At 42.0% G+C, this 23,104-nt stretch overlaps 4 protein-coding genes across 15 annotated transcripts in view; 2 read left to right on the forward strand and 2 right to left on the reverse strand.

Moving 5' to 3' along the window:
• LOC110539018 (lipid droplet assembly factor 1-like) overlaps positions 1–9,981 on the forward strand; it is a 51,005-nt gene extending 41,024 nt beyond the window's left edge. The window contains exons 1-6 of one of the 10 annotated variants that reach the window (XM_036938932.1): positions 3,234–3,667; positions 4,070–4,178; positions 4,314–4,482; positions 4,672–4,810; positions 4,907–4,972; positions 8,369–9,981. In XM_036938932.1, the coding sequence (XP_036794827.1) occupies positions 4,083–4,178; positions 4,314–4,482; positions 4,672–4,810; positions 4,907–4,972; positions 8,369–8,408 (510 nt within the window). In that variant the 5' untranslated portion in view covers positions 3,234–3,667; positions 4,070–4,082 and the 3' untranslated portion in view covers positions 8,409–9,981. Of the gene's footprint in view, positions 1–3,233; positions 3,668–3,699; positions 3,971–4,069; positions 4,179–4,313; positions 4,483–4,671; positions 4,833–4,906; positions 5,049–8,368 lie in introns of those variants that run through there. The other 9 variants (XM_036938937.1, XR_005035168.1, XM_036938933.1 and 6 more) reach the window with 9 other exon arrangements.
• Positions 9,982–10,053: 72 nt separating this feature from the next.
• LOC110538737 (ER lumen protein-retaining receptor 2) lies at positions 10,054–15,718 on the reverse strand. The gene is made up of 5 exons (XM_021625699.2): positions 15,440–15,718; positions 14,031–14,131; positions 13,426–13,584; positions 13,032–13,284; positions 10,054–11,348 (listed from the first exon to the last, which is right to left on the reverse strand). Exons 1-5 carry the CDS (start codon positions 15,528–15,530, stop codon positions 11,314–11,316), a joined length of 639 nt encoding a protein of 212 aa, XP_021481374.1. The 5' UTR covers positions 15,531–15,718; the 3' UTR covers positions 10,054–11,313.
• LOC110518428 (immunoglobulin superfamily member 6-like) lies at positions 14,769–18,427 on the forward strand. Of its 3 annotated transcripts, none has more exons than XM_036938930.1 (6): positions 14,769–14,872; positions 16,301–16,642; positions 16,810–16,910; positions 17,067–17,117; positions 17,464–17,574; positions 17,812–18,427. In XM_036938930.1, the coding sequence occupies exons 2-6, from the start codon at positions 16,306–16,308 to the stop codon at positions 17,860–17,862; spliced, it is 651 nt and encodes a 216-aa protein (XP_036794825.1). In that variant the 5' UTR covers positions 14,769–14,872; positions 16,301–16,305; the 3' UTR covers positions 17,863–18,427. The 3 variants fall into 3 exon arrangements, with proteins under 3 accessions (XP_036794825.1, XP_036794826.1, XP_036794824.1); XM_036938929.1 differs by lacking the exon at positions 14,769–14,872 and adding an exon at positions 15,799–16,147; XM_036938931.1 differs by lacking the exons at positions 14,769–14,872; positions 17,067–17,117 and adding an exon at positions 15,798–16,147.
• LOC110538732 (transmembrane protein 180) lies at positions 18,171–23,059 on the reverse strand. The gene is made up of 8 exons (XM_036938925.1): positions 22,507–23,059; positions 21,757–22,071; positions 21,334–21,630; positions 21,077–21,199; positions 20,716–20,870; positions 20,386–20,469; positions 19,765–19,908; positions 18,171–18,878 (listed from the first exon to the last, which is right to left on the reverse strand). Exons 1-8 carry the CDS (start codon positions 22,717–22,719, stop codon positions 18,737–18,739), a joined length of 1,473 nt encoding a protein of 490 aa, XP_036794820.1. The 5' UTR covers positions 22,720–23,059; the 3' UTR covers positions 18,171–18,736.
• Positions 23,060–23,104: the final 45 nt, after the last annotated feature.

Genomic DNA, 23,104 nt, shown 5'->3' on the forward strand with positions numbered 1-23,104 from the left:
GCCCTGGCCTGTCTCCCCCTGTCTGGTACAGGTACCTCCACCACATTCACCCCTCTCTCCCTGGCCTGTCTCCCCCTGTCTGGTACAGGTACCTCCACCACATTCACCCCTCTCTCCCTGGCCTGTCTCCCCCTGTCTGGTACAGGTACCTCCACCACATTCACCCCTCTCTCCCTGGCCTGTCTCCCCCTGTCTGGTACAGGTACCTCCATCACATTCACCCCTCTCTCCCTGGCCTGTCTCCCCCTGTCTGGTACAGGTACCTCCACCACATTCACCCCTCTCTCCCTGGCCTGTCTCCCTCTGTCTGGTACAGGTACCCCCACCACACTCCCCTCTCTCCCTGGTCTGTCTCCCCCTGTCTGGTACAGGTACCTCCACCACATTCACCCCTCTCTCCCGAGCTTTCGCTCGCCTCCACCACACACGCACTGTTGGTGCGAGTGACTCTGACCTTAGAATGGCTAGCCCCAAGTCGTTATATATATATTTTTTAATATTGTGCATTGTTCTATTTGCCTCATGACTCCTGCGTACTTTGTTGACTACAAACTTTCTTTATCAAACTGTGGGACAGACTATGTTTGTTCCAACACTCGGGACTCTGACTCTGTATTGGTTACACAGACTTTTGGCCTCCCATCCTATTCTAACCTCTCGTCGGCTTTGTATTCATCTTACCTGATCATGTGTTGGTCATTACTGAGATGTGGTTAAGGAAGAGTGTTTTGAACACTGATGTTAACCTTTCTGGTTATAAGGCTTTTCGGCAAGACAGATCTTCCAAAGGTGGGGGAGTGGAAATCTTTACCAAGGATCACCTTCAGTGCTCGGTTGTCTCTACCAAGTCTATCCCCAAACAATTTGATTTGCTGGTTTTAAGCATTAAACTTTAAAATAGCTTTTTGTTGACCGTTGTTGGGTGGTATCGTCCTACATCAGTGACAGGAAGGTTGCAAGCTCAAAATCCTGAGCTGACAAGGTACAAATCTGTCGTTCTGCCCCTGAACAGGCAGTTAACCCACTGTTCATAGGCCGTCATTGAAAATAAGAATTTGTTCTTAACTGACTTGCCTAGTTAAATAAAGGTAAAACATTTTTTACAAAAATTCAGCACCGGCCTGTACCCTATCTGCCCTAAGCTCTCTCCTGGCCCCTTACACCAAGTCTGATTTTGTCCTGCTAGGTGACCTAAACTGGGACGTGCTTAAACAACCTGACCAAGTCTCAAAGCAATGGGACTCCCTTAAAATTTATCCGATTATCACCAATCCCACAAGGTATGACTCCAAACACCCAGAAAAGGCTACTCTCCTCGATGTTATCCTCACAAATAATCCTGATAGGTATCAGTCTGGTGTCCTTTATTTAAAGGTGAAGATCAAGCTGATCCTAACTGTTATAGGCCTATTTCTATTTTTCCCTGTTTATCAAAAATGTTGGAAAAACTTGTCAATAATCAACTGACTGGCTTTCTTGATGTCTATAGTATTCTCTCGGGTATGCAATCTGGTTTCCGCTCAGGTTATGGATGTGTCACTGCAACCTTAAAGGTCCTCAATGATGTCACCATTTGCCCTTGATTCTAAGCAATATTGTGCTGCTATTTTTATTGACTTTGACACGGTAGACCATTCTATTCTTGTGGGCCGGCTAAGGAGTATTGCTGTCTCTGAGAGGTCTTTGTCCTGCTTTGCTAACTACCTCGCTCATGAGTACAGTGTATAAAGTCTGAAAATATGTTGTCTCAGCCACTGCCTGTCACCAAGGGAGTACCCCAAGACTCAAATATAGGCCCCACGCTCTTCTCAAATTACATCAACCAACATACCTCAGGCAGTAGGAAACTCTCTCATCCATTTATATGCAGATGAGACAGTCTTATACTCAGCTGGCCCCTCCCCAGATGTTGTGTTAAATGCTCCACGACAAAGATGTCTTAGTGTCCAACAAGCTTTCTCTACCCTTAACCTTGTTCTGAACACCTCCAAAACAAAGGTCATGTGGTTTGGTAAGAAGAATGCCCCTCTTCCCACAGGTGTTATTACTACCTCTGAGGGTTTAGAGGTAGTCACCTCATACAAGTACTTGGGAGTATGGCTAGACGGTGCACTGTCCTTCTCTCAGCACATATCAAAGCTGCAGGCTAAATGTAAATCTAGACTTGGTTTCCTCTATCGTAATCACTCCTCTTTCACCCTAGCTGCCAAACTATTCAAATGACCATCCTACCCATGCTAAATTACGGAGACATAATTTATAGATCGGCAGGTAAGGGTGCTCTCGAGCGGCTAGATGTACTTTACCATTCGGCCATCAGATTTGCCACCAATGCTCCTTATAGGACACATCACTGCACTCTATACTCCTCTGTAAACTGGTCATCTCTGTATACCCATCGCAAAGACCCACTGGTTGATGCTTATTTATAAAACCCTCTTAGACCTCACACCTCCTATCTGAGATACCTACTGCAGCCCTTATTCTCCACATACAACACCCATTCTGCCAGTCACATTCTGTTAAACATCCCCAAAGCACACACTTCCCTGGATCGCTCCTCTTTTCAGTTCTCTGCAGCTAGCGACTGGGAAGAGCTGCAACAAACACTCAAACTGGACAGTTTTATCTCAATATCTTCATTCAAAGCCTCAATCTTTGACACTCTTACAGACAGTTGCGGATGCTTTGTATGATGTCTTGTTGACTCTACCTTCTTGACCTTTGTGCTGTTGACTTTGCCCAATAATATTTGTACTTTGTTTTTGTGCTGCTATCATGTTGTGTTGCTACCATGTTGTTGTCATGTTGTGTTGCTACCATGCTGTGTTGTCATGTTTTGCTGCCTTGTTATGTTGTTGTCTTAGGTCTCTCTTTATGTAGTGTTGGGTCTCTCTTGTTGTGATGTGTGTTTTGTCCTATATTTATATTGTATTTATTTATTTAAAAAATTAATTCCAATTATTTTTGTGTCCAGACTACCCTCACTCTCACTGAAGGGGATATATCACACACAGTGAACACACTCAGCATAGAGATCTTCCATATTGTTATCTATTGGCTGCCTGGGCTCTTACATAATTTAGATATTTTACTTTCGTATTACAGTATCATATGATTTCCCAGAAACAGGTGCAGTTCTCATCAACAGTTATGTAATTTTATCTGTGAAGAAAGGGATGTAGTATTTGCCTCAAGACTGCAGGGTTGCAGTCCAAGCCTTGATTCTGTCTGTTGTCCTTTATATAAGATTTTTTTTGTTGTATTTTTTTTGACTGACCACTGCCTATTCCTCACTATGTACACTTGGGGAGAACGGTAGATAATTTGGATGCAAATTTATTGAATGTGTTGTTTGTTCTATTAGTTCTATTTCTATGTATCAGTCAGCCATGCTTTTCAGTCCTAGTAATTTTTGTTCTTTGCATTTTACACCTTTTTATTAACCTCGCGATAGTTCACACACAGCTTCAAACCAGTCGGCACACTTCCTGGCCGGTAGATAACGAACAAAGTAGTAAAGGATTAGAAAGGAGGGTTTAGTTGTTCTTAATGTTTGGTTCTTTAGTCCGTAAACTGTGATTGACTAGACACTCCAGTACAGTAAGTGGCGGCATTCAACGATAACGTTTGTTTGCGGACCGCCATAATATTATAGAAGAAGAAGGTAACGAACAGTTTTGCAAAACGTTTGGATTAGTAGCAAACTACACGATTAACTGTGTTAAAATTAAAATTGTGTGGAATTGAGGAGTAACTCAATGTGTTGCTCGCTTTTTTAGCTAGCAAGTCGTTGGAAATAGCTTTAGCTATTCAGCTAGGCTAACGTTAGTGAAAGTAAACAAACCAAGAAACCCAGCTAACTGTTACTACTAACGCTAGCTGATGTGTCATCAAGGCGCTTTGCTGAAATAGACTTATAAGTGAGCTAGCTAGATACTCGGTATTCATATGTGTGTCTCCATGAGAGGTGGCTAAACTATGTGACATAGCGACATTTATTTATTTGTAAATGTATCCCTCACCCCCTCCTCCCCTTATCCTCTTCTTCCAATTCTTCTGTGCATGATAGAAACCTAACAATGCAGTGCAACAATGTGACAACAATCCCCAAAGGGCTACTGCAGCTTCGAGACAGTTTGAGTAGCATGATGGACAGCCTTTACAAAGACCCCAAGGTAACAGTGCACCATGTATCCTCTTTAGCAACACTGTTAAAAGCTCTTGGTCTAACAGTAACACATGTATTACTTCTTAATAGGACAAAAGGTAATGTGAAGCATGTTCATGACCCTTCTCTCTCTCCTCAATAGGTGGCAGCGCTGATGAACACATCAATGGGGCAGTACCTCAATGGCCACCCATTCTTAGCCCTGGCTGTGTTGGTATTTGGCTCCATGGCCACTGTACCCATTGGGATTTTCCTGACCTTTGCCACTGTTACATTCATTGGTGCCACTGTGGGTTTCGTTTTATTGGAGGGTAAGTCCCTATACTATCTATACAATACCTACTGTCCACTACTACAGTGACAATACACTCTTCCCAGCTGTGTAGTATAACAACTAATCTGAATGCCTGTCTATCAGGGACAATGATGGTGGCTAATACTGAAACCCTTTTTTACTCATGTTTTTCCTTATTATTCCTACCTCCTCCCTCTCCCTCCAGTGTTTCTGCTATCCCTAGGAGGGGTCAGTCTGCTGTGTGTGCTCTCTGCTCTGGCCATCCTCTCCATCCTGGTCTCCTTGGTCCTTGGTGCCTGTTACATTACCTCTTACAATGTGCTCAACTTCTACTACAGCCAGCGGTATCAAAACACACAGCCTGGAGTAAACACACACACACAGAGGCCCTTCATTTGAGATTCTCATTTTCTCCCTCTTTCTTTCTCTTTTTCACCCAGTGTCAGTAGGTACCGAGTCACTAGATTGGAGCCTGCGACAAATATAACAGTCATGGAACAAGATGGGTGTGTTCAACTTGGTTGATGAACAAAAACTCATTTCTAGATATACAGTTGAAGTCGGAAGTTTACATACACTTAGGTTGGAGTCATTAAAACTTGTTTTTCAAACACTCCACAAATTTCTTGTTACCAAACTATAGTTTTGGCAAGTCGGTTAGGACATCTACTTTGCATGACACAAGTCATTGGTCCAACAATTGTTTACAGACACAGATTATTTCACTTATAATTCACTGTATCAAAAATTCCAGTGGATCAGAAGTTTACATAAACTAAATTGACTGTGCCTTTAAACAGCTTGGAAAATTCCAGGAAATTGGCTTTAGAAGCTGATAGGCTTGTTGACATAATTTGAGGTGTACCTGTGGATGTTTTATTTTACCTTTTTTTAAACTAGGCAAGTTAGTTAAGAACAAATTCTTATTTTCAATGACTGCCTAGGAACAGTGGGTTAACTGCCTGTTCAGGGGCAGAACGACAGATTTGTACCTTGTCAGCTCAGGGGTTTGAACTTGCAACCTTCCAACACTCTAACCACTAGGCTACCCTGCCGCCCCATGTATTTCAAGGCCTACCTTCAAACTCAGTGCCTCATTGCTTGACATCATGGGAAAATCAAAATAAATCAGCCAAGACCTCAGAAAATAAATTGTAGACTTCCACAAGTCTGGTTCATCCTTGGGAGCAATTTCCAAACGCCTGAAGGTACCACGTTCATCTGTACAAACAATAGTATGTAAGTATAAACACCATGGGACCACGCAGCGGTCATACCGCTCAGGAAGGAGACGCGTTCTGTCTCCTAGAGATGAACGTACTTTGGTGCGAAAAGTGCAAATCAATCCCAGAACAACAGCAAAGTACCATGTGAAGATCCTGGAGGAAACCGGTACAAAAGTATCCATATCCACAGTAAAACGAGTCATATATCGACATAACCTGAAAGGCCGCTCGGCAAGGAAGAAGCCACTGCTCCAATACCGCCATAAAAAAGCCAGACTACTGTTTGCAACTGCACATGGGGACAAAGATTGTACTTTTTGGAGAAATGTCCTCTGGTCTGATGAAACAAAAGTAGAACTGTTTGGCCATAATGACAATTGTTATGTTTGGAGTAAAAAGAGGAGGCTTGTAAGCTGAAGAACACCATCCCAACCGTGAAGCATGGGGGTGGCAGCATCATGTTGTGGGGGTGCTTTGCTGCAGGAGTGACTGGTGCACTTCACAAAATAGATGGATTCATGAGGAAGGGAAATTATGTGGATATATTGAATCAACATCTCAAGACATCAGTCAGGAAGTTAAAGCTTGGTCGCAAATGGGTCTTGGAGTGGCCATCACAAAGCCCTGACCTCAATCCCATAGACAATTTGTGGGCGGAACTGAAAAAGCATGTGCGAACAAGGAGGCCTGCAAACGTGACTCAGTTACACCCGCTCTGTCAGGAGGAATAGGCCAAAATTCACCCAACTTATTGTGGGAAGCTTGTGGAAGGCTACCCAAAACGTTTGACCCAAGTTGTACAATTTAAAGGCAATGCTACCAAATACAAATTGAGTGTATGTAAACTTCTGACCAAATGGGAATGTGATGAAAGAAATAAAAGCTGAAATAAATCACTCTCTACTACACTTCTCAAAAAAATAAAGGGAACACTTAAACAACACAATGTAACTCCAAGTCAATCACACTTCTGTGAAATCAAACTGTCCACTTAGGAAGCAACACTGATTGACAATAAATGTCACATGCTGTTGTGCAAATGGAATAGACAACAGGTGGAAATTATAGGCATTTAGCAAGACACCCCCAATAAAGGAGTGGTTCTGCAGGTGGTACCACAGACCACTTCTCAGTTCCTATGCTTCCTGGCTGATGTTTTGGTCACTTTTGAATGCTGGCGGTGCTTCCACTCTAGTGGTAGCATGAGATGGAGTCTACAACCCACACAAGTGGCTCAGGTAGTGCAGCTCATCCAGGATGGCACATCAATGCGAGATGTGGCAAGAAGGTTTGCTGTGTTTGTCAGCGTAGTGTCCAGAGCATGGAGGCGCTACCAGGAAACAGGCCAGTATATCAGGAGACGTGGAGGAGGCCGTAGGAGGGCAACAACCCAGCAGCAGGACCGCTACCTCCGCCTTTGGGCAAGGAGGAGCACTGCCAGAGACCTGCAAAATGACCTAAAGCAGGCCACAAATGTGCATGCGTTTGCTCAAATGGTCAGAAACAGACTCCATGAGGGTGGTATGAGGGCCCGACGTCCACAGGTGGGGGTTGTGCTTACAGCCCAACACCGTGCAGGACGTTTGGCATTTGCCATAGAACACCAAGATTGGCAAATTCGCTACTGGCGCCCTGTGCTCTTCACAGATGAAAGCAGGTTCACACTGAGCACATGTGACAGTCTGGAGACGCCGTGGAGAACGTTCTGCTGCCTGCAACATCCTCCAGCATGACCGGTTTGGCGGTGGGTCAGTCATGGTGTGGGGTGGCATTTCTTTGGGGGGCCGAACAGCCCTCCATGTGCTCTCCAGAGGTAGCCTGACTGCCATTAGGTACCGAGATGAGATCCTCAGACCCCTTGTGAGACCATATGCTGGTGCGGTTGGCCCTGGGTTCCTCCTAATGCAAGACAATGCTAGACCTCATGTGGCTGGAGTGTGTCAGCAGTTCCTGCAAGAGGAAGGCATTGATGCTATGGACTGGCCCGCCCGTTCCCCAGACCTGAATCCAATTGAGCACATCTGGGACATCATGTCTCGCTCCATCCACCAACGCCAACGCACTACAGACTGTCCAGGAGTTGGCGGATGCTTTAGTCCAGGTCTGGGAGGAGATCCCTCAGGAGACCATCCGCCACCTCATCAGGAGCATGCCCTCGCGTTGTAGGGAGGCCACACACACTACTGAGCCTCATTTTGACTTGTTTTAAGGACATTACATCAAAGTTGGATCAGCCTGTAGTGTGGTTTTCCACTTTAATTTTGAGTGTGACTCCAAATCCAGACCTCCATGGGTTGATAAATTAGATTTCCATTGATCATTTTTGTGTGATTTTGTTGTCAGCACATTCAACTCTGTAAAGAAGAAAGTATTTAATAAGAATATTTCATTCATTCAGATCTAGGATGTGTTATTTTAGTGTTCCCTTTATTTTTTTGAGCAGTGTATTATTCTGACATTTCACATTCTTAAAATAAAGTGGTGATCCTAACTGACTTAAGGCGGGGAATTTTTACTAGGATTAAATGGCAGGAATTATGAAATACTTAGTTTAAAGGTATTTGGCTAAGGTGTACTTTAACAGTATCATACAATGTTGTTTCTCATAAGTTTAAAGTGTCCCTTTAATGTAATACTCAAGTTGTTTGTTCTCTCCCCTACTTTAAAATCTGTCAGAGAAGAAGATGAAGAAGCCTATGGGAAGCCGAAGGTATAAGGAGCTGCAGCGTCAGTGATGGAGATGGCCTTCTACAGACACAATCGTATACTGATCACTGCACTACAGTCCTTTCACTGGCAGATAGGGGTTCCTCTAGACTCAAGAACTAGATAGAGTAAAACCTCAGGTTGACTTTTCATTAAAGGCCCAATGCAGCTGTTTTTATCTCAATATCAAATCATTTCTGGCTAATAATTAAGTACCTTACTGTGATTTGTTTTAAATGAAAACAAACAAAAATTGCTTCTTAGCAAAGAGCATGTTCTCAAGCAATAATTGTTTAGGTCTAAGTGGAGAGGGAAAAACTGAAACATATCTGTTATTGTCAGAGACATTTGGAACTCTCTTTCTTATTAGTCTATAAACTCATTTACCGCCAGGTGATGTTAACAGGCAGGCCACATTTTCAGCCCACCAAAGCAGGCTGAAATTTCAGGTGGTCTTTTCAAACAGCTCTTGCACTGAAAGGGCATCATTTTCACAATTGCACAGTATTATTCCAACATCATCGTCTGGAAATATTTATAAAACAGAAAAATCTTTGACTGGGCCTTAAACTAGAAAAGTATCCATTATCCAAACAGCCCAATGGAATCATCACCATTGATACAAGTATTAATATTTCTTTATATGATTCTGGAGGTTGTATAATTTCACCTGACTGAATGTAGGCACATTGATTGTTGATTTATTTTATTGCATTATAGCATTTGTACTAATATCTCTATTTTCTTGATCTTTCTAAGGGTTAAGAGTACAAAGATGTATATTTGATACATAAACATAGTTTAAATTCAAGCTGCTATCGGTTGCTAGTCTGATTGTCAGATGTTACATGCAATGAATGCACCTTGGTTTTTATTGTCCATTTGCAATGGGGAGAGGTTTAAGAACCTGTAATGGTAGAAATGATTTGTTAAACAAAGCCCATTTAGAACATGGCAGATGACCAGGTAGCACTGCAAATAATATACCGGTTACTGCTACATTGTATTTGACAATCTGTGTATTCTGGAAACAATGTGTGCAGTATGCTATAATCCATATTGTACATTTGCCAAAGATTTTATTAAATGTGTTCCTCTAGTTTTGATCCACATAGGATTAATACAGGTCAGTCTTTTAAGTTTCAAATCTGTGGTCCATTTGAAAAGTGGGAGCTAGTTTCTGTTACTAAGATCATGTCAGTTTGTGTGAACCAGAAATGTAAAGTATGCACTAATAGAGATAGTGACTGATTTGTATCAAAAAGTGTTTTTATATGTATTCAATTTAATGTACCTTTTCTCTGAAGATTAGTGGTGAGATGTTACTTTGATGGAATGTTACAAGTAAATCACTTCAACTGCACTAAATTGATTTGCTCTAGAAAGCCAGTGTCTCAATATTGTAAGACATTTTTCTAATGTACAAACGTCATTTGTAATGATTGACCCAGATTTGTAGTTCTGGCCTTGAGCAGTTAAATGTTCTGTATTGTCATGTTTAATGTGGACCCCAGGAATAGTAGCTGCTGCTTTCACAACAGTTAATGGGGATTCTAATAAAATAATACAAGTAATTCTAAGTACTTACCATTTTTTTGCCTAATCCTTTTCTAGCTGTCTGTACATAGGTGGTGTTTCACATTAACAAGGTAAAATTGTACTTTTTCATAAAAAGTTTATTGGAGGCGAGGTTGTATCACAGTTATCATGCAACTTAAAACAAAATAAGCTATAGGAATGACAAATGAAAAGACTATAGGGGTTTACTTAGCTGGAAAAATGGGTCAAATCTCAACATTTAACTCAAATGCATCTATACCAAACACCATATCTCACACGCATTCCCCCTGAACACTGTTCTAGAATATCATGTATATTTCAATGGGTCTTTTTACCTCTGTGACAAATAACTGCATCTTAATTTAAACAGCTAAACAAACTGACCATGTAAGGTGATTACAGTATTCAATCAAATTAACCTTAGTCTATGACTGCATTGAAAACAAACCAAATAGCCCTGTCGGGAAGCACATTTACTGATACGGACCCCTAAATTACTTTCAATCATCCAATGTTGAACAAGCTGAGCCTGGGCCTAAGTAATGCAATAAACTCTTCTTTTGGTTGGGGATGTGAAAGGTGATATGTATCATGTTAAGATGGGAACTTCATCTTAGAAAGGCAAGTATGTACATAAATGGAGGACACCAAGATGAAGAATTTATGCTTTCAAATTTGACAACTGCAGTGAAGGGAATTTTACCAAAAATGTCAAAAAGGGCAACTGGAAAAAAATATATATATTGGGCAAAGGGTTCTATAAACACAAGAACCCAGAAGTGGGCTTTGCAGGATTACTTTTTCAAGAGAGGAGTGCAAACTGGGATATCCAAATGAAAGAGCACCTACAAAACACAAGTAAATGTAGTTGTGAATAATAAATTGGCCAAGGGGGTACAGTCATGTAAAAACAATGTATGAAAAAATAGCAAGACATAAAATCATTACATAATACTCCTTGACACATCGTTTCCATCTTAATCATAAAGACTACATTTTTGTATTTCATTTTGAAGTTTGGCATGGTACTTTGTATTGAGTCAACCCTAATCAATACAATGCATATTGAGCCATCAAAGAGCACACCTCACATGTCTATTTTTTGAACAGCAATGAGAAAAGGTAAGGCAATATGCTAAAAATAGATATCTGATGACTGCGTGAAGACCTGGGATGACCTCTCATTCAGTTTGAGCCGTTTGTTGTTTACCAGTTCAAAGTTATTCATGAAGAAGACTAGTGTTTTCCCCCTTGAGTCGCTCTGTCTCTCAGGCATCTTGCTCGGCGGGGTTCTGTGATGTCATCTCCACGCACCCTGAGTCTGCTGGAAGACACGGGGTCTCCGTCTGAACCTCTCATGCTGGCAGGCTCAGCTTCTTTCCTTTCAGCACTGAGGATTGAGATACATGTCAGAGGGTCCAATGATTAAAAAAATATATATATATTTATATTTCCCTTGCAGTGTGCCGACTCCTGTGTACTACAACATTCAAAGTGTATCTAGATAGATTATAACTCATTTAGGATAGGATGTAGTCCTACAAACTCAAACATCAATAATTTACTAACTCTATTTGATCAATGTACCAATCAGGCTTCAGGAAGAAGCATAGCACAATTACAGCAGCCATTTAAAATGATATCACTGAAGCCATTGACAAAAAACAGCACTCGGTCTCACTTTTTATTGATCTCTAAGGCTTTTGATACAGTTGATCATGCTATACTAAGGCAGAGACTGTTGAGTGTAGGTCTTTCGGAGCATGCAGTTGCATGGTTTGCTAACCTTCTCTCTGATAGAACTCAGTGCACTCAATTTGACGGGCTTATATTTGTTAAATTGTCTGTCTTGAATGGTGTGCCCCAAGGCTCTGTACTTGCTCCACTCTTATTCACATAAATGATTTAGACAAAAATGTCCAAAATGCACAACTTCATTTTCATGCTGATGATACTGTTATTTACAGTTGTGCCTCGTCTCTTACAAAAGCTTTCCAGAACATGCAAACTGCTTTTTATACTGTTCAACATACCTTGTGTCAATTGAAGCTTATCCTCAATACTGACAAAATTAAACTAATGGTGTTCTCTAATGCAAGAAATAGACCTCTGAACCTTTCACCTATTACTACCTGTCAGGGTAAGGAGATTGAAGTTGTAACCTCATAAATATCTTGGAATTTTAATTGATGACAGCCTCTCTTTTAAAATAGCATATTCAACAACTTACAAAACAATTGAAGCTGAAATTGGGATTTTATTTTAGGAATAAGGCCTGTTTTTCTTTTGAAGCCAGAAGGAGGCTAGTGTCAGCTACATTTATGCCTTTACTAGACTATGGGGATATTTTATATATGAATGCTTCCGCTCAGTGTTTGAGATCAATTGACACTCTTTACCATGGCACTTTGAGATTTATTTTAAACTGCAAAACCCTTACGCACCACTGCACTTTGTATACCAGGGTTGGCTGGCCTTCTCTAGTCACTGGTAGACTTTTATTTACAAAGCCATTTTGGGTTTACTACCTTTTTACTTGCGCATTTTTATTGTTCAGAAATGTGGTGGGTACTCTCTTCGTTCGCTGGACTTTATCCTGCTAACTGTTCCAAACGTCCAAACTGAATTTGGTAAAAGGGCTTATATGTACTCTGCGCCATCGTCTTGGAACACCTTACAAAATACTTTTAAACTGGAAGTACACCCGATTGGTGTTTTTAAATCACTGATGAAGGATTTTGAGGCTGATTCCCTGACCTGTCAATGTTTTTAATTTGCTGTTTTATACTCTTGTGAATTCAATGGTTTTTACTAGATTACTTGTAGTTTTTCATGTTGTCTGTCTGTAATTTTTTTGTAATGACTTGATGCTGCCTATCTTGGCCAGGGCGCTCTTGAAAAATAGATTTTAATCTCAATGAGCCCTTCCTGGTTAAATAAAGGTTGAATAAAAAATAAATAAAAAAACTCCAACAAAGCTTACTTACGCATACATAAAATACCAGATGGTCAAACAGCGAATACACAGATGGCAGAACATAAATCAGAGGTGGACATTTAGGTGGACACTCACCTTTGGTGACATAAAGGTAGAAGAAGTCACAGTAGAGGATGGTCTGCACCATGCCGGCCACAATGGCGATCATGTCGAAGAAACCCTCGAAGTAAAAGCGCCAGATCCAGTTGAAGAGGTACAGGGCCCGGTAGAGACCCAGGAAAAACAGGTAGTGGGTGGTGATGGTCTCCGCCTCGCCCGTCTTACTGATCATGAAGAGCTGGGGCAGGATGGCCACCGACTCCAGGTAGATGGAGAATGTCCACAGGATCTGATAGAAAGACAAACACACAACACTGTATATTAGCCATTAATCTCATCCGCCAGCTCTATCACAACTGACCATGCGGAATAGGTTAAGTAGACATCAACTAGGGGCTTCTCCTTCATATGTAATGTAAATGTCTCTAACCTCTAGGAAAGAGAAGTCATGGTTGACCAGGCAGGCGAGGCCCCCTACAGGAACCACCAGGAATTCCATTCGGAAGCTGTCATGGTTCCCATCATAGGTGGCCTTGAACTTCATGTAGATCAGGTAGACAGTGGCGTAGGCACAACCAATGTAGATCACCTGCAGAGAAGAGTATAGGGAGAAGATGAATGTATCCCATGTTAAGGGCGGCAGGGTAGCCTAGTGGTTAGCGTTGGACTAGTAACCGAAAGGTTGCAAGTTCAACTCCCAGAGCTGACAAGGTACAAATCTGTTGTTCTGCCCCTGAACAGGCAGTTAACCCACTGTTCCTAGGCCATCATTGAAAATTAGAATTTGTTCTTAACTGACTTGCCTAGTTAAATAAAGGTCAAATAAAATGGTGCTGAGAAGAAAATAGTAGCACAGTCTCTCATAAGGACTAGGGCCAGAATAAATCTACAGATAGAACCCCCAGAGAGATTTGGTGAGGACATTGTCAATTGCTTATGCAGACGACTAAGGGATTCTATGCCTAGCCCAACTTAATCTTAACACTTAATCTATACTATGGAGAGAAGGAAAGGATGGCTCAGCCATCCTCTTACCTTCATGGTGGTGTTGTAGAGGGAAATGAAAGAGGTGAGGAGGTCCAGGTAACGAGTAGTGAAGACCAAAGCAAACAGGATCTGGCTCTTCCCAGAGATACCTGGATGGGACAACCAGTTTAACAACAGTAGGACTGATAAGACCTGGGAATGAAATAAGAAATTCTTCTAGTTTTGCATCACTTCAAGAACAAGTTCTGGAAGAATGGCAAGTCCTTCACAACTTCTGAAATTTGCAATCCCCTTCTTCCTTTGCAAGCCCCTAACCAGTCAGAGCTGCAAGTGTGATAGTATCTTATCAACAGCAGTTGGAAATGTGAGTGAGACAAACCCATGTCTGACTAGAGGGTCTAGTCTGATTGCTGAAACTACATCAAGAAATGCAGCAGCATCTCAAGACCAGGGTGATCACTCTGCAACTAATGCATCTCCATGTAGGCCTAATCGTAATGTGCACAAGACATCTTATTTATTCCATATATTACAGTGACTGGTATTAGGAAAAAACAGCAGATCCTAATGCCTCAAAGGCAAATGAATCCGATGCAAACAAGGTTGATGAGAGAAACGTGTGCGAGTGTTTAGAATTTACGATGTGTTCAGCTAATTTGACACATACATTTATAAGTGTCGACTACTTTTGAGTGAGAATGCATTGATTCCTTGCCACCGAATTTAATTTCGTGAGACTTTCAAGAATGCCACGTCAGAGTCCAGATCTAACAATCAAACGCCTGGCTACATTGAGTGAACTCGCATGCCAGACTGTTGCAGAAAACAAGGTGACACTAGACGGGATGTTTAAACAAAAGTTATTCATAAATGCCTCATCTGAAAGCAAGGTACAGTGTCCAAACCTGCATCACTTTATGAGCAATCGATTTTTTTAAATCGTCGACTATTTGGGCTGTTACACGTAGCTAGCTAATGAGATACCGTAGCTAACATGTTTTGCATAGGTGGCAAACCAGATATTCAATGAAGGCTTTGATTAAACAATAATCCATGTAGCTACTTTAAAATCAGAGCAATCCAAGTTGCCGCGCTAGAATAGACAGTTAGCAAGTTGACATGCTACTGTGGTGAAGTAGCTAACATTCAACCAATTCAAGCTCACTAGCTAGCGAACACTCCAGTGCACACAACATGATCTGCATGTTTCATGATATATATATACATACACATACACACTGATCAGCACTTAAAATGCCATTCGTTGCTTGTTTGTTCTGTAGCTACCAGCTAAATATATATACTATCCATGTTAGCTAGCTGTCTACAGGGATCTAAACTACAGCTAACTAGATGCGTTGGAATATGGGCAGACGGCTAACTAAATACATGAGTAGACAGCACATAGCCAACAAGTCATTTGAAGAAATATACATTTTAGTGGCTAATATACTCACCAGCACACGACCTGGTTTTCCATATTTTCAGCAGGAGAATGATGATAGCTGCCAAGTGAGAGAGGTCTCCCGTTAACCTGAAGATGTTCATTGCTAGAGCTGATGCCTTCTTTTGACACCGGTGAAAATGACTTAAAGTCTTCTGTTAACTTTTTCCTGGTTTAAACTAGCTTTCTAGCTAACTTATTTAACCGGCTTCACTATCCCTTTTTTGATGCAACGAGTTGAAATATGGCGATAGGGCAAGTCGACGTGGAAGGGGGCGTAAGAAAAACGTAAATTACACAGCAGGGTTCGGATTGGATACGGCGGTTTGAGTGACACCTGTGCTAAACACGCCCTCCATTGGTAAGAATTTCTAGTTGAATAAACGCAATGTGACTGTCATGCCAGGGACTTGAATTTGAAGATCAGCGAACAGATTGATTCTCACATCTCGCTGATGCTGCAACACGAGAAGACAGTTTTGACTGACAACTGTGAGAGAATTTGTTTGGGATTACAACACCAAACACATAATGATGAGATACTTGGTAAACAGGAGGAAAACTGAGAGAAGTGAAAACATCCATCTTCCTGTTCTGTCTATTGCACACTTAAGTCATGAGATCACAGCGCGCACACACACATATCGTGTCAACATTATGTTTTCATCAGAACGGATTTGTCAGTGTTCTCCTCTATCACGCTAATTAATCTCGACAGCCGGTAAGAACATATCAGCTAAATTAAATGTATCATATCAGCTAAATTAAATGTGATCAAATATCAGATTAAAACGGTTATGATTCCATATTAGCTTCACTTATAACGATTGAGAGTACAACTTTATGATTATACGTGTATCTCTTTTTACTCCAGTCATCATGGAGAACAAGGAAAACTGCCCCCCAGGGTTATCGTTACACCAGCCAGACGATATCATTTGGCGGATAGGGGGTCAGTCAGCCTCTCTCCCCTGTAACATCGCATATGATACCAATAGGAACATTGATTTCCTCTGGTTCGTCTTCAAGCAGGACGCTCACCACTCGGTCGATCTGATAACCCAGCAACACAAATACAGCCTGGAGAGAAACAGCCTAAATATCAACTCACTCCAGGCCAATGACAGCGGGGTGTACCACTGTGCTGCCTTGTTTAGAGACGTGGTATGCAGCGGGGCACAGGAGATAGGGCAGGGCACCACGCTGGTGGTGAGAGGTAAGAGCATAGAATTAAAAAGAACATGTGTCATTTGAAATTATTACTCATAATTTAATGTATCTCTATGGGTAAGAGTGTTTGGGGTAGCAAGGGGGACTTTTCAGTTCTACTCAAGTTTTGCCTTTACAACCATATGAAGTGCCAGTTCTCCTGTGTGCTTTCAGAGAGGGGCGTGCAGATGGCCTGGCATGTTTTGCTGTGGCTGCTGTTTGTCCTGTTAGTCTTGTACAGTCTGGCAATACTGATTCTGATCATTCGTAAGAAGGTAAGCTATTGTATTACTCTAGATACATGCATATAATGATCATTATGAATTGGTTGTTGTTTGAGATGTAACAGAGCACAAAATATATTGACCAATCATGCAACCATCATAATCATCTAGTCTACATTGGATTCTAACCTGCTCATTCTACACTAGACTGGGAAAGACATTGCCGTTTGCAGAGGCACACAGAAGAGTGACATCCAGGTGCAGTCTTCTCTTTTGTACTGCCTCACTGAAGTTGTTCATGATGTCTTACAGAATACTTGATACCAGCACAATGTGCAATGTGTTCTCAATATTTAGTTTCACCATGTTGTGGAAAGCCCAATGTCTTAAACAAGGAACAGCTCTATTTCTAAGCCCTTGCTATCATTGTTTTGTAAGAGGGGGTATTCCTCTTCAGTAAATTCCTAGTAAAATCCTCAGTCTCACAATGTTGAGACTTTAATGTATGTTTACATTGCAGAAAGACAAGGAAATACAACACTTCTTAGTTGTTATTTACCACTGGGATGTAACCACTTTGTTTGCTGTTCATTCTCTCTTACAGAAGAATAAAGTTCGAGTACAGTTTGGTGCTGTTGTGCAAGAGCTGTACGGTAAGAGGAACTTACGAAGTAACAAGAAAAACCCCAACCACAGTGGCCCTGCTCAAAACAAGGTACGGGATGGTCACATTGCATTTTCCTAATATGGCTTATTGGCTTTCCTAATAAGTATGAGAGAGGCTAGGAAAGTGCTTAGATTTTATGTTAATGTTATGACTCAGTTATATCAACCGGTTTTCAATTGACTAAATAATCACACCTTGTTCTTAAGCAAACTCTTCTCTATCAACACATCTAATCTACACCATGTTGACTCTACAGCTGATAAACTCAACTGAATCGTCTTGCAGGTTGAAAGCCCCCACTCCAACCATCCAGAGGACATTTACCAAAACCAGTGACTCAACAAAAAGAAGAACCACTAATGACAGCTACTTCCCTACACAGATCTTCAGGCGGGAGACTATAAACGAAGGACACTGCTGACCTGCAAAACGACTAACCAAAATCTAAAACTGACCCTTAGCTTAACCAAAGAGAGTAACCAGACAAAAACAATCTCGATTTATTGATAAACTTCAAATTAATCAGAAAGAAAAACAGAAGTCCCTCTACTGAATCTGAAGTTCACCTATTTGAATATCCACATTTTTTTTGTCCATGTTTCAGTTTGAAAAGTCAACGTAAATAACAGTGCAAGTTATTTGAATGAAGGCGTATTGTTTATAAATGGAAACAGTGTAAAAGGACACGTAGGAAACATTCCCCAACAAATGAATGCAAATCATTTGAATGACAAGTAATAGCATGTTTGTTTGGTATTAACTATTTAGACAAAGGCACAACATCACAATGGTTCAGGTCCCATGATAACAGTATGTAGTATACACAATGTCAAAGAAAATATCTGTTTTACATTCAATTTGTTTGGAGAACAAAGTCTGAAAACTAATAAACTATGTGAAAGTAATCTGATGCTACAATATCCCTCAGTCATACAGTTTCCACAGTAACTAACATAATATTATTGCATAGAGTAATAGCAGACTCAGGTACTGTGCTCCTGCTACCAGAGTTAAGGTCAGTACCATTCCCTTCATTACCACCAGACAAGTTCACCGACAAACATAACAAACACATACAGATGGAGTGTTTTCTTCTGCAGTACCCTCCGGCCATTACACACCCATGTTCCCTTTAGGAGTGCTGCAGCAACCTATCAAGTCTTAAAAGACAGCATAGACAGTGACTCATAAACAGCATAAATTGAGTGACTCAGCCGTCGATATACATGGTGTCCACGGTGTGACTGCTGCGTATTGAGAAGGGCTTCCAGGCGAAGACTTGCAGGGCGGCGATACACATGGGCACCACACACACCAGGTAGAACATGGTGGTGTGGAGGGCCTCCAAGTCACTGCAGGGGAAGAGTAGAACATTATTCAGACAGTACAGGATCTGTTACAAGATATAGAGGAGCTACTGGAAATGTGTTGTCATGAATTCAACCAGTGTGTCTGTGTATCAAGACAATTCATAAAAATTACATCTAATAATGCTATGATAGAGATACATTAAAGAAACGGATAATTAACTACCATGTCGTAGAATAAATGCAGTTGCTTTCCATGGGTTCACTGACACAATTAATGTAACATGTCAATGTAGCTATTTCACCACTAGGGGGCGTAAGCAGTCATCTCAGTAAGCGTAACATTAGAGTTCAAGCTTTAACCCCAGCAAGTTGTCAAACATTACATCTACGGATAACAATGTGTGATATCGGCACCTGAAATGAATCAAATGCTGCTTTAATTCAGCCGGTGACTCGCTGGCAGTGAACCAATCCTAGATAATTCCTACTCCTACAGCTCCAAAAGACACTAGGCCGTAACAGTAAGACTGGTTTTGTCAGGCTAAAGTTAATTTGCATGCTGGCAGAGCAAACATGGATTATAGCTAATAATGCAAAACACAGAACAGGATCTTAAATGGTCGTCCTTGATAGTCTAAAGTGCCTTCCTCGCCTCACTTATCTGAAGACAGATCAGATACAAGCAAAATGGATGTCTACAGGGAATTCACTTTCACCTGTTCTGTACTCACCACAATAATACAATTAACAAAAAGGAGATAAGGAGTGGACATTTAAGACTATTGAGACGCAGCCCTTACCCGGGGTTTGCATCCCTCCCAGCAGCCCTTACCAGGGGTTTGCATCCCTCCCAGCAGCCCTTACCTGGGGTTTGCATCCCTCCCAGCAGCCCTTACCGGTTGTTTGCATCCCTCCCAGCAGCCCTTACCTGGGGTTTGCATCCCTCCCAGCGTCCTTCAGGTTCTCATAGCCAAACTGGTTTAGGATGGAGACCACCAGCATAGGAGCCAGAGACTGGGCTGGTTTAGTGAACAGAGCATTGGTCCCAAACACCATGGAGGAGAGGGGGGAGCTGTAGAGGACAGAGGGAAAGGACACAACAAGGCTTTAAAACTTGATCCACTTACTTTGACGTCATAAGGATATAACAATGACAATAATAATCATGGATTGGAATGATTGGATTTATATTTTCCATCAAGGGCTCAAAGCGCTTTTAGCTCTACCCTTGCTAGTGTTTATCTCCGTCACTGTGTTTACATTCCTGTCTGTGTACTGTACGTGACTTACAGAGATGCACATTGATTGTAACCTTTTGTAAGAACATACAGCCTCTGTTACTTTTGTAATGTTAGGTAGGTGCCCTTCCAAGGGAGGCTGTTAGGTACTGTAGCACTGCCAATTAAGCTCAGTGTTAGCCTACAGAACACACCTGAGAGAGTAGTTCTATTTCTGTCTATCTGTAATGGATGGCTGGGCGGGTGGAGGTCACTGTGTGCTGATGTGGCACTATTATAACTGTGCTGTCACACAGCAGACCTGGGTTTACCTGCGCTTGTGTCTCTGAAGGTCTGAGTCGATAATGTCAGCCAGAGGCAGGTTAAACAGACTGAAGGCTGCCTGGACAAGGACCCTTAATGGCGACAAAGAGACTATATATTTTTTTTTTTACAATTAAATAGTGTTTGTATGATAAAGCAAACAGTTGTAAAATGGCACTGTTGTATATCCAACTCATGGAGCAAATCATGTTACTGAATTACATAACTGACATTGATATATGTGGAAATTTACTGTCATTAATGCCAGTGGCTACAATAACATATAAATAGATGATATAATAACATTACAATGACAATACCATAACATAACTTCTTACATGTTAGCGGTCAGGAAGAATGCCAGGATGTAGTAGTGATGTGGCCCCAGCACCAGCATGACGGCAGCCATGCCAGCCTCCACGTAGAAGGTGAGCAGGATGATCTTGTAGTAGCCTAGGCTGTGGAGCAGGCTCTGACTGCTCAGCACAACCAACTGAGAGAGATGCACCACAGAGAGATGACAATAAGATACAGTAAGTAACACTATTGGAATAAATCAATGAGGCAATGCTATAAAATAGGTGGTCTAGTGTGTGGTCAGCACTTGGCAACGCACTCAATGCAATACATTGGTGATGCTGAGTGAGGTTAGTGACTCCCTCCACTCAGTATAAAGTGTTTTGAGCTGTGGTATGTTACCTGAGGACAGATGAAGCCAGCTCCATACATGAAGCTCTTGGCCAGAGACGGAAGCACGTTTGGGGGTATCAGATGCTCGGCGAAGATCATAGTGAAGTTATTACAGAATGCCACCATGAAGACCTGGAAAAAGTGCAAAGGATAGGAAATATAAATGCAATGGTCAGCTGTGGTACACACTCACATGTCCCCATTAACAGAACAAACCACATTCTGTGCCCCCATTCAGTGGCTGTATCCAAGTCTTTTTCTCTGACCTGAAAGAAGTTCATGAGCACAAAGAGCTGGAAGTCCCTATTGGTCAGGATCTGCAAGGTCATAGAGGTCACCAAGGAGAAGGAAAGAGTTGATTGGCCAGAACCTTGGTAGTTTGACCTCTGTGCTGACCCTTTGGTGTCAAAGCGGCTCTCGCTGTGTAGGCCTGTGTAGATCATGCAGCCACAAGCCAGAACGGCCACCAGGACAGTGAAGCCCTGGAAGGATGGGAAGTCATCCATGTTCTGGGAGTGGAGGCTGCAGAATAGAACACTGGAGGAACCTATAAGTGACGCCACCTGGGGAGAGGAGGGGGAAGAGGAGACAACAACACTTCAGACACTTCAGACAACAAAATAAATACCATATACAGGCTAAAATGAAACATGTAAAAAAACACTACACAAAACACCTCCCTTTCCTACCTGGTTGTATTTAATGAGTCTCAACCTGCTCTGGTGGTGGCCTGATATCTCTGCAAAGAGGGCGCACTGCGCCAGCAACACAAACGTCAGCATCCCGTCGAACGCACACAACGCCACCATCAGGTGGACGCCGCTCATCCAGTCGCCGGGGGCGTACTCTCGCCATGGAAACCAGGCGAGCAGAAAGGCGATTGCATAGAAGGGAGCACCATACAGAATGGAGAGACGACGTTGAGAGCAGCACGGTACGTGGGAGTTATCCTGCAGGTAGCCGAACAGAGGGTCGTTCACTGCGTTCCACACCATGTACACCACCTGTCAAGATGAAGGGATGACATAATTATTGTCTTGTTTGCATATAAATGTGTATCTCAAAGTTGCAAATATTGCACAATTGCCCAAATTACACATGTCAAAGGACTGTATATGCTGTCATGTGTTGTTCGTTCCACTTAATAAAGTGTGAGCAAGCTGCATGGCCAATAATACCATTGTACATACATTCCTCACTACCATTGAGCATTGACATATCAAGCCAGTTATTCCCATTTTGAATTGACATACTATTATTGGGCAGTGCACAATGTTGGCCTATTATTACACAAGTGCACCATAGTCATATGGCCCAAAGGCTACTGTTGCTGTTTAACAAATAATAATGTGGTTCGGTTACTGGCCCAACACTCTAACCACTGGGCTACCTGCCTCTCATAAAGTTTACAGTATCTGTTACTGTAGTACAGTACTCACTTGTGACTGATGGAAAGCTCCTTCTGATATCTTGTACCTGTTGAGGAACAGCTTGACATAGTAGAAGCTGAATATGCTGTTCATCATGCCTGCTCCCAGGGTGGTCATGGAGTAAGCCACGGCGGCGGGGTGAGCCCCCAGACTCGCCAGGTGCCCTAGGATGTTCAGGCCGCCGAAGGTGCGAACACCTGCGGCTGGTTTCTCCACGGTCATGCTTGGTGGTGGTTTAATTTCCCCAGGCTACTCACTTTGATCTAATTACCACAGACTTGCAAAGTGAGTCGAGTGTCACTTGAGTGAAAGGTGAGTTTATAGAAACGGAGTTCACAGCTATTCATATTCCATGGCAAAAGTGCTGCAGTCGAGCGCAGGATTTCTACTATTTCAGCTTGTTCAGCAAACAGACTTTGCAAATACTAATTAAGATAACCTCACTGATGAATACACAATCACAACCATGTGTTAATATAAAATAACAACATTATGCTCCTCTCCTCGATTGCAGCTATCAAACCCGTTTCTGTAAATGCGGAAATAGGCGGGGCAATAATCCAACCATAACAAACAAACATTGGACAAAAAGGTGCTCTGGTCCCAC

The sequence above is a fragment of the Oncorhynchus mykiss genome, chromosome 12, assembly GCF_013265735.2.
Source record: "Oncorhynchus mykiss isolate Arlee chromosome 12, USDA_OmykA_1.1, whole genome shotgun sequence".
In the NCBI taxonomy this organism is placed as follows: domain Eukaryota; kingdom Metazoa; phylum Chordata; class Actinopteri; order Salmoniformes; family Salmonidae; genus Oncorhynchus; species Oncorhynchus mykiss.

Coding starts and splice junctions, on each gene's coding strand:
- LOC110538737 (XM_021625699.2), bottom strand. CDS start 15,530: ATGAACATCTTCAGGTTAACGGGAGACCTCTCTCACTTGGCAGCTATC. Junction 13,285..13,425: donor ATGACTTCTCTTTCCTAGAG/GTTAGAGACATT, acceptor TCTTTCTATCAG/ATCCTGTGGACATTCTCCAT. Junction 11,349..13,031: donor CTACCTTTATGTCACCAAAG/GTGAGTGTCCAC, acceptor CTCAATCCTCAG/TGCTGAAAGGAAAGAAGCTG.
- LOC110518428 (XM_036938930.1), top strand. CDS start 16,306: ATGGAGAACAAGGAAAACTGCCCCCCAGGGTTATCGTTACACCAGCCA. Junction 16,643..16,809: donor CACCACGCTGGTGGTGAGAG/GTAAGAGCATAG, acceptor GTGTGCTTTCAG/AGAGGGGCGTGCAGATGGCC. Junction 17,118..17,463: donor CACAGAAGAGTGACATCCAG/GTGCAGTCTTCT, acceptor TCTCTCTTACAG/AAGAATAAAGTTCGAGTACA.
- LOC110538732 (XM_036938925.1), bottom strand. CDS start 22,719: ATGACCGTGGAGAAACCAGCCGCAGGTGTTCGCACCTTCGGCGGCCTG. Junction 22,072..22,506: donor GAGCTTTCCATCAGTCACAA/GTGAGTACTGTA, acceptor TCATCTTGACAG/GTGGTGTACATGGTGTGGAA. Junction 19,909..20,385: donor CTTCAGAGACACAAGCGCAG/GTAAACCCAGGT, acceptor TGTCCTCTACAG/CTCCCCCCTCTCCTCCATGG.